Here is a 10553-nt window from a genome sequence, read left to right as displayed (position 1 = left end):
AAGCTCCTTTCCAGTCAAGATGGATTCCGAGGGCGAACACCATGCTGTGGATGGTGCTTCTCTTGGGAAGACTGACTGGATTAAAAATAGAACTGGACTGGGACAAGCCCTTTTGGGAATGCCCCGGGCCCCTTCTCTCCCATTTGGTGTGTTCTCTGCAGGCTCTCTGCTCCCCCGAGGCAGGTGGAGCCCAGGGGGTGGGAAGTTAGATGGTCTCCAGTCTGAACGGAAGGTGTCCTCGAGTTCCCCCATGAAATCCCAGCTCACCAAGCTCAGCCTTTGTCAGAGGTTTCCTGAGTCTAATAATAAAGAGTGTGCACTTGCCTGCTGTGTCTTCTGTGTGGCGTGCATCTCGGGGCAGGTTTGCTCCAGGGCGGCAGTTTAAACCCACATCTTCCCACCAGCCCACCGAGGTGAAGGAAAGTTCGAGCTCATTCACCATTAGAGGGCCTCTCCTCTTCCAGCAAGTTACCCAAGATTGGGAGGGGGAGGGGCTTCTGTGGGGCCTTCAATCCATTGTGAACGTCCCTGCTCCCCTCACTGTCCGAGTCCACATGGTCCTTTGAAGGTGGGCATCTCCGCTGCTCTTGGGCCCGTGGGGCACGGGAGGGGAGGTGGGGACGGGGCTTCTGTCTAGGCTGGGAACCCGGATGCCTGGTGTCCAGCCTCCCTATGTGCACCAAGAAGCCATTTCCCTGAGGCCCTGTCTCCCAGAGTCCCAGCAGAAATTTCCCTTCTGCATTTCTGCCCTGCAATCCACGGTCCCCTCCCTCCTATGCATAATCCCATGAAGGTGTTCAGAGTTCTGGGGAACAGCCAGGTTTAGACGGCCTGTTAATAAGACAAATGTTCCCTGAGGCAAAGGGGGGTAGAACCTGGCTGCCTGCTTGGTGTAGGGACAGGGGATGGGGCAGAGAACTGACCCTACCCCACCAGCTTTCTCTCTCTCCTCAGTCCCGGTAACCGGGAGGCCTTGCTTACTAGAGGGGAACACTGGGGACGAAGAGGACCATCAGGGACATCGACCTAAAGCTAGGTTTTCTGGGTCAGGGGCTGGTTTTGTGATACTCCTGTGTGTGCCGATAGCTCCCTGGAATTTTGAGAGGATGGGGCACAGATGCGACTCGGGAATGTTATAGGATATTTTTATCTGATGGTTCTCAGCGTGGTTTCTGGACCAGCAGCATCAGGATCACCTGGGAACTTGTTACGAATGCAAATCCTCGGACCTGACTCCAGAAGTCCAGGGAGTGGAGCCTAACAGGTGTTTCTGATGCCCGCTGAAGTTCAAGAACGCTTGTTTGTAATCCATAGTGCAATGTGAACAAATCACCCAGGATTTCATTATGGTTGGTTCAATTAGGGCTTCACAACTCACTCTGATGTCCACTGGAATGTCTTTAGGTCTGTATGAAAGCAGACTCATCCCTGGGCATAGCTCTTCCACAGCCCAGTGTGATTACCCAATATTGTAAGGCTGATTTTTTTCATAAAAACATTCATAAATCTTTGTCCAGAATTACTGAGGCTGGCTCTCAATTATCTCTTCATTCTGGGCTGGGCACCTGCAAGTAAAGCCAGTAAGTTTAGTTTAAGGGACGAGCCTGGGCTTTGGAGCCAGAGAGACCTCGGTTCATAGGTAACTTGTTCTGCCATTCACTAGCTGTGTGACCTTGAGCAAACTCCTGAATTTCTCGGATCCCCAAAAAGTGTTGGCTCCCTTCTCCTACCCTTACCACTCTGCTCTGTGATGATGGGGTAATGGGTATAAAGGATACCCGCTGAGGGCCTACCATGTGACACTTTGGCCATTATCCCACTGGTGACTGCCACAGCTCTGTGAAGTATAATAGATTCCTCTATTAATAGTTCTTCAAGGAGGATATTGTACTCCCATTTTACAGCTGTGGCAACTCAATAACTTACCCCAAATCATTCAGCTGGGAGTTGGTGAAGCCTCGGTTCTCACCCCAATCTGCCCGGCACCACATTCCATGCTCTTTCTACTGTAATACTACAGTGCCTCAAACTTCTACCCTTCCCAGTTAATAGCCGTTAACAGGGTCTGTCAATGCCTTGACTGATAGAATTGACTATAATGAAAGGACTCGAAGTCACAGAGGCAGTCTGGTGGGGAAGGAAGTGGGTGGAGATGGCAAGAGTCCGGCTTTGGTGGCCGGGGAGTGTTGGTGATAGAAAAGAAGGTACTGGAAGAAGAGGACTGCGGACATACCTCCTAGAGGCGTCAGGCTGGTGGAACCTGCAGAGACAGAGGTACGGAAGATGGAGCAGCATGCAGTGGGGGACTCGTTCCCAGCCCCACCTGCACAGAGCCCATGGCCAGCTACATTTCTACTCGCGTTCACCTCCGCTGCAGAAGGAATGGCTCCAATTCCAGCCTTTCCCGTGGGGGCTTCTGCAGGCAGCGTGTGGAAACGTGTAGAGATGGGGAGAAGCAGCTCTCAGATGGCAGGAGGCAACGACAGGCCGGTGAGAAACGTGCCTCTGCATCGCTCTGGGGCTGGCAGAGCTGTGCACGGGGCATGGTTAAAGGCCAGGTGCCTGGACTAAGGAACAGTGTAAAATAAATGCATTTTTCTTTGAATTAAACATGCTTTAGGGGGCGCCTGGGTAGCTCAGTCGTTAAGCATCTGCCTTCGGCTCAGGTCATGATCCCGGGGTCCTGGGATCGAGCCCCGCATCGGGCTCCTTGCTCGGTGGGGAGTCTCCTTCTCCCTCTCCCTCTCCCCCTGCTTGTGCACTCTCTCTGTGTCAAACAAATAAATAAATAAAATCTTTTTAAAAAAAATAAACGTGCTTTAAATGAGGGGAAAGTCCAAACAGGATAGGGTACATGCTTTTTTCTGCAGCCTCCTTGACTGCAGAAGTAGTGGTTCCAATCCGGACCCCTCTTGCGGGGGATTCTGCACCCAGCGTGGGGGAAGGTGGAAGAAAAGGGAGAAGCACGTCTTGGGGGGCAGAGGAGCAGTGATAGATACAGATAGATAGATAGATACACGTTTATTTACCAAAACAGAATCGTGGTACATCTTTCTTTCCAACATTTGTTTTTCGCTTAACAACAGTAAGACATGAACTGTCTCATATTCATATTGAGAATATGATTTTAAATGGCCGTGTAACATTCTGTCACATCAACGTTTCAATTGACTTAACTGGTTCTGTCTTACTGGGCATTTAGATTATTTTCAAATTTTTATTTTCACATTCAACATTATATCAGTATGCACAATTTTCTGTACCATGGCCAAGAGTGAATGCCACCATTAAAAATATCCCAACCGGTTTGAAAGATCTCTTGTTTTAATTTCTATTTCGTTGCCTACCTGGACGATGGAACCTTTTTTTCAAGCTACTTACTCAGTTTGTATTTCTTCTATCATGATTTAGCTGTTCATGTCCTTATTCAAGTTCACTCGTGGAATATTTATGTTATCTTGTTTTGTATTTGATAGTAAGGATATTACCCAACCCTTTGTCATACTTAAGATTGCGAGTATTTTCCCTTGTTTGTAGTTTGTCTTTAAATTTGTGCCCGGTGGCATTTTGATGATCAGAAATATTACATTTTTATATATTGAGATCGTCTCCACTGGCATTTCCTTTTTTTTTTTTTTCCTTTATTCTTAAGAAGGTCTTCTTTACTGGGGCGCCTGGGTGGCTCAGTTGTTATGCGTCTGCCTTCGGCTCAGGTCAGGATCCCAGGTCCTGAGTTAGCCCCGAATCAGGCTCCCTGCTCAGCCAGGAGCCTGCTTCTCCCTCTCCCACTCCCCCTGCTTGTGTTCCCTCTCTAGCGGTCTCTCTCTCTCTCTTGTCAAATAAATAAAATCTTAAAAAAAAAAACAAAACAGGTCTTCTTTATTTTGAGGTAAGATCTACAGCCATCTATATTTGATTCTATATCTTTTATAGTTTTCAAAAATTTAAGTCTTTAATCAACCTTGAATTTATTTTGGTACTTATTGTGAGGTAGGTGTCTAAATGTAATTAATAACCCCGTGTCTCAGCTTCAATGTTTACTCTTTCCCCACTGATCTGAAAAGAACATCTTTACCAAACACACACAGACACACACACACACACACACACACACACGCTGATGTTTGTGCCTATGTTGCCTGTTAAAACTGCTGGTCTATTCTTATTCCCACCTAACATTTGATTCTGGCTTTATAACACATTTTAATAAATGCAGTGCAAGCTATCACTCATCTTTTTCTAAACTTTCCAGGGAGTCATCACCTGTGTATTCTCTCAGTTGAAGCTTCATAGTTTACCTCTCTGTTCCTTCGAGTCCCGGATGTACTTCCTTCATTTGGATTCTGTGAGACTTACCCTATAACTTCGTAATTCACTCCTCTTTTTTTAAACCTAGTTTGAGTGAATTTCCATTCCTAAGGTTTTATCTCAGCCCTAATCTCTCTTTACTTCCTGTGTCTGTGATCTTGTCTAAACATTCGACGCCTATCATCTTCAGAAAGAAGATCTTGCTCTGTATCATTAAAAAAGCCCACGTTTATTGCCTTACTATGTATTTGGTGGCATTATGCTATTTAGTTTTCTTTAAAACCCTACAAGAATGGGGGGTGCCTGGGTGGCTCGGTCAGTTAAGCGACCCCACGGTCCTGGGATGGAGCCCCATGTTGAGCTCTCTGCTCAGCCAGGAGCCTGCTTCTCCCTTTCCCTCTGCATGTTGCTCCACCTGCTTATGCTCTCTCTCTCTCTCTCTGTCAAATAAATAAATAAAATCTTAAAAAAAAAAACCTACAAGATGGGTAAGAGCATCATCTCCATTTTACACATGGAGAAACCTTGGCTTAGAGGTTAAGTCCAAGGTGATACCGCCGCTGTGTGGTAAGAGCCAGGATTCAAATTCTGTTCTCACACACCTGCCATGCTCTACCATACAGCATTTAAAAGAAAGTGAAGGCTAAATATTGTTTGCTTTAAAAGCGAAAATTATAGCAACCAGAGAGACAGCCTTCTGTTCTGGGAACTGAAAATGACACAAGAACCAGTACCAAAGGGAGGCTGCCACGGCAGAGCACTGCTTGGCTCTGAATCCCAGAGGCGTTCAATGGATGGAAGGTAGATGGGAGAATCCACGTCCAGCACTCTCCCCAGTGCCTGGCACATAGCAATTCTCAGATGTACATTTTTCATTTTTATACCTTTGAAACCAATGGGGTTCTCACAACCAATTTTTTTATTTTTTTAAAGATTTTTATTTATTTATTTGAGAGAGAGAGAACAGGAGAGAGAGAGCACAAGCAGGGGAGGGACAGTGGGAGAAGCAGACTCCCCGCTGAGCTGGGAGGCCGATGGGGGGCTCGATCCCAGGACCCCGAGATCATGACCTGAGCTGAAGGCAGGCCCTTAACGACTGAGCCACTCAGGCACACCCCCACCCCAAGATGCCACTGGCATCTTAGAATTGATGAAATAAAGTATTAAGCGCTTAATAAATGTTCAGCTACGGCCCAAGATGACCACTCGTACACTCAGGAACTATTTATTCCGTGTGAACTATGTGCCAGGCACCATTCTCGAGACTGGGACAGAGTAGTAAACACAGCAAAAATTCCTGCTCTCAGGAAGTTTCCCTTCTAGGGGGAGCCATACATGAAACATAGATTCACAAGTAAAATGTGTGGTTTGTCAGATGGTGAGAGGAGATAAGCAGTAAGTTGAAGCAGAAGAAGGGGAGCGAAAAGCAGGGGCGGGAGTGGGGGTGCTATTTTAAATACGGTGGTCAGGGAAGGCTGCACTGCCTTCTGAGGGGGACATTGGAAAAGAGAACTGAGCGGGATGGCAGGGTGAGCCTTGAGGAGAGCTAGGGGCAGATCTTTCCAGGTTAAGGCAGAGCAGGCATGGGGGCCTCGAGCACCCTCAGGGGCTTTGAGGAATAGCCGGAGGGCCAGTCTGGCTGGAGTGGCGTGAGTACAGAAGAGCAGTGGATGAGGTAAGAAGGGGGAGCACTGCAGATGCGGCTGGAAACTTTAAGTATGTGGGTATAGATTTCCTGAAATCCTCTCAGAAAGGCTCTAGATCTGAGAGTAGGAATCGCGTACCGGAGCTCAGAACCACCTAGCAGGGACCGCCGGGAATCAGGGCTACGGTACACTCAGAGCTGGGGGACGGCTCGGGGGAAGGATGGCACTAATTTAGGCAAAGTGAGGAGAGAGACAGTTCCATTTAGTCTCTTAAACACACTAATGCACAGTCAAAATGGTTCAGAACAGTTTGAGGGCAGAAATGATAACGATACGTGACCAGAATACCTAGATGAGGCTCTTCTGAAAAAAGTGACATTCAGGGCTTCCCATCACTGATGAGGCACAGCGCTAACTGGCCTTGGCTTGATCTTTCAAAAGGCGTGCTGCCACAGCACCCATCCGCCCCTCGCGTGGGCGGACAGAACTCAAGTTATTTTAAGAACACTGAAGAACATTTCGAGGATGACCACACACAGGATAGAAGAGGACAGAAGCCAGATTTCTGTAACCATTTAATATAAGGCGTATGTGTGGGTCTTTTGTTGTTGTTGTTGTTAAATCTATTGTTCCTTAGAAACCAGAATGCAGAGTGGTTAAGAGCATGGTCTTTGAAGGCAGACAGAGCTGAGCTCAAATGTCAGTTTCGTCACCGACTTCCTGCGCGACTCTGGTTAAGTAGCCAAGCTAGTCATGTCATCTGTGACCTGGGGACCATACCACACCACCTCGGAGAGAATGAAATGAAAGCACGTGTGTCAAGCGCACGGCTCTGCACCTGCTCACAGCCACTACAGCTGCCGTTTCCTACTAGAGATGCATCGGGCTCCACGAGCTCTCCGGTTTCTGATGCAGATCTCTTGAAACGAAGGGGCTCGAGTCTACGCGGCCATCAAAATACTCACAGGGAGTAAGACAAAAAGAAAACACCTCCTCAGAGTTTGAAAGGCCGTTCTAGCATCCAGAGTAGACACACTGAGCGTAAAAAGATGAACCTCCACGTTGATTTTTTTTTCCAAGCGGACTTTTTAGATACTTTTTAGCCCTCCCCGCCACGTGTAGAGAACCACTCTTCTCGCTGTCAGTCATGTTGAAGTGTTTGCTTCTTTTCAAGGCCCCGTGAGGTGCAGAACTGTGAAGTATAGTCAGTGAAGAAGCTGAGACAAGAATGACGGCTTCTACTGGGAACCCCCTTGCCAGTCCCTCAAATGCAAGTAAGGCCTTTTTTTTTTCTTTTTTCTACTTAATTAACAGCCATTAAACGTCTAACAATCAGAAAGTGAAGTCCTATTACTCAGGAGCTATACACAGGGCCGATGTTCAATGCCCTGTGCCACCCACAACGCGCCCTACATAAAAAGGAGTGTGTTGTCATTTGATCCAATGATAGAACATGTGAGCATTAGACTGGGTTATAAGGAATTTAAAGGAATCTGCAGAAAATGGGTTAGGCTCCTTCTCCGCCCCTGCCATATCCCCGAGGTATATCTTGCTCGGAATGGAATGAACTTCGACAATGAGTACAGTACATCAAGGAAAAACAGACACGTGCTGAAAGTCCATTTATTCAGAAGCTCTTACATTTGTTAGATTTCCATATTTTCTTTTCAGTGTTTTCTTGGAATTTTCACAACCACATAGGCCCCCGCATTTGAATTGTCTGTACTAAAGGTTCCTAATGCCTTCTTCCCGGTGGTACTTGGTTAATTTGCAGACCTATGAAATCACAGGATTCCTACTGACAACTCAAGAGACTAGAATTTGAGGAACTTAGATTATACAAATCAATCCAAGCTCTTAAGGCTGAGCACATGGAATAAAAATGAAGTTATCCATAGTGATGTGGATTGTATAATCTTTATTAGCTTTGAGTCCACTGGTCTAAAAATCACACATATCAGATTAAACAGGAATACCACAGTATGTTTTATTTTGCAGGTATCGATTAGTTCACTAAATTGATATGTCCAAAACTTTAGGTTGCAGCAAGCATCAGTTCTTCCAAAGAAGCTTAGGTGAAAAACAATCCTTTATATCCGTGAGTTCAAAGTCCTACTGTCTGATCCACTGTTGTACTGACAGAAAAATGAACTCAGTGAGCAAAGCTAATTGAATCCTCAGTTCATAGATTTGGGGCTTCCCATTCTTTATTGGAATTAAAGCAGCTTTTGTTTTAACCCTCCACAAATATTTTGTATTTTAATCTTCATTCTCAAACAAGAATTAAACACGTCTGCTAATTATCTAAGATAAAGCCATGATACCTAATGATGAATTAGTGCTATTAGTCTCCTACCCGGAAGGTAGAAAACTTCTAAGTGAAGCCTTAATTCTGAATGTATCTGAATTTCCAGGTCATATACTTAGCAAGGTCACAAGCTGATTTACATCATCCGGCTTTCCAGACGATCATCTCAAAAATATTCATCGAAATTAAGCCACTGTTCTTTATGGTGCCATCATTTTGACCAAGTAACAAATAAGCAATTGTTTTCACAGGAGAACATGTTAAAAGAAAACCTTCTTTCTGTACTTAGCAAATAGAGGCGAGCTTGAATCTGCCAGTCAGAGCTAGAGAGTTCTAAGGGAGATGTAACTGAGCAATCTGACTCTATGCCACATTGGAAAAGATGCTTTCGAGATGAACATATAGAAAGGATAGCAAAGAAAGATCTTGATGAAGTCTCTTCCTTTTTAGCAAAATTTTCTAATTCCAGTTCCTGGCAAAGAGTTCTGGCATCAGTTAAGGGCAACACCACAGCTGCATTGTGCTGAGAGGTAGACTGGGACTTAATCCTTGGATTTAATAGCAAACTAACTTTATTTAAGGTTTAGGCTTCATTTTTTAATCCATGGAACACTTCTGAAGCGAAGGCAGATCTTTGGAGACTTTTGTTTTTAGTTAGAGAGAAAACAGCTTGGTAAAATAAACATCTGCCTTATGCTAATACCAGGTATGCAAAGTAGCCATTTGGGCCCTAGAGAAATACAACACTGTGCTTCCAAATCAAAGGGCAATTCAACAGCCTAGCCAACCAAGCAGGCCCTGGGATGAATGGTCTCTAGTACCTTACTCCAGAAGCCAGAGCCATGAGAGGTCCCTACAGGGATAGAAGTCTCTATCAAGATCAACAAATTTACATTATAATCCCAGTCCAGCTTTGGCTAGGCAGCCATCTGACTGATGATACTTCAGGGCCCACTAGCCTCTAGAGTTAGCACTTGCTGCTGCAAGAAAAAAGAAATCAATACATTAAAAAATGTCAATCAGAACTTATTCATGTAGGGAGTAGGAGAGTGCAGGAGGCCCACAAAGTATAGAAGTGGTTTTGGGGTTTTTTTTGGTGGAGGATGAATTCACGTTCTGGACAAGTTAAGACTCTAAGAAAAAAAAAAAATCTAAATTATAACCCTAAAAAACCATAACCCATCCTATATCAACACTTTAAAAAAAAGCTGAAGATCTTAATTCATTCTTCAGATAAATATCAAGTCTGAGATAATCAATATATTCCAAACTCCAGGAGGCAAAAGAAAAAAAAAGACATCCTTATTAAAATACAGTTGCCACGAATGGTAATGAAGAAAACAGGCAGACTTTTGCTATTAAGCACATATTGTGAAGCCATTTCTTTCTCTCTTTTTTTTTTTTTTTTAAAGATTTTATTTATTTATTTTGACAGAGAGACACAGCGAGAGAGGGAACACAAGCAGGGGGAGTGGGAGAGGGAGAAGCAGGCTTCCCGCGGAGCCGGGAGCCCGATGTGGGGCTCGATCCCAGGACCCTGGGACCATGACCTGAGCCGAAGGCAGACGCTTAACGACTGAGCCACCCAGGCGCCCCTCTTTCTCTCTTTTTTTTTTTTTAACAGAAAAATACTAAACAGATTTAAATAATCCTGATCAGGAGGTGAGGAAAGGAAGTCTTATTATGAACCAAATTTTATGCTTGCCACCAATGAAAAGGAATTCATTGTTCTTGAATTTATTTCCCCAAGCAAGTTAAATTCTCTAACAGCTTTGATTTTGTAAATACTGTCAACCAAAGTAGCAAAATACAAGTAGCTGCAACATACAAAATTATTCTTCAGTAGAAATGCTTTCATAATTGAATCCAGAAGCTTAAAATCATTATTTACTAAAAAACATATTCTAAGCCACAATTTTTCTTCCAATTACACTTTAACAAAGGAAGAAAAAAAACAGAAAAAAAAATTGGTCCTAATACATTTTTTTTTTTAAATAAGAGCTACTCATGCCCAAGTTAGCTAGCAATTCACTGAGGTTAGTCTGCATGTCTTAAACAATCGATTGCACAGCATTTCCTGGCATCTAGCCAATGGAAATGTAACTTCTGATGGCAAAAAAAAAGCGCACTAGATTTAATCGATTACACAGACTGATAACCAGTACGACTTTTCCTTCTTCCAATCATATAGGAGATAAAGACAACAATTATAAGGAAGCCCAAGGCCACACCCACTGCAACAGGAATAAGAAAGTTGAGGTCAGAGTCAGCAGAACATTCTTCAGCTGTTA

General features: G+C 44.5%; 1 protein-coding gene across 1 annotated transcript in view; it reads right to left on the bottom strand.

The window, feature by feature from the left end:
- Positions 1-9830: 9830 nt before the first annotated feature.
- The window catches only part of LAMP2 (lysosomal associated membrane protein 2), a 37248-nt gene continuing 36525 nt past the window's right edge, over positions 9831-10553 (bottom strand). Inside the window, exon 9 of the mRNA XM_032391381.1 lies at positions 9831-10547. Coding sequence (XP_032247272.1) covers positions 10405-10547 — 143 coding nt within the window. The 3' untranslated portion in view covers positions 9831-10404. The remainder of the gene's footprint in view (positions 10548-10553) is intronic.

Source organism: Phoca vitulina, unplaced genomic scaffold (assembly GCF_004348235.1).
Source record: "Phoca vitulina isolate PV1807 unplaced genomic scaffold, GSC_HSeal_1.0 scaffold62, whole genome shotgun sequence".
NCBI lineage: Eukaryota > Metazoa > Chordata > Mammalia > Carnivora > Phocidae > Phoca > Phoca vitulina.
The sequence above is the reverse complement of the archived record's forward strand: the minus strand, read 5'-3'. Positions and strand labels throughout refer to the sequence as shown.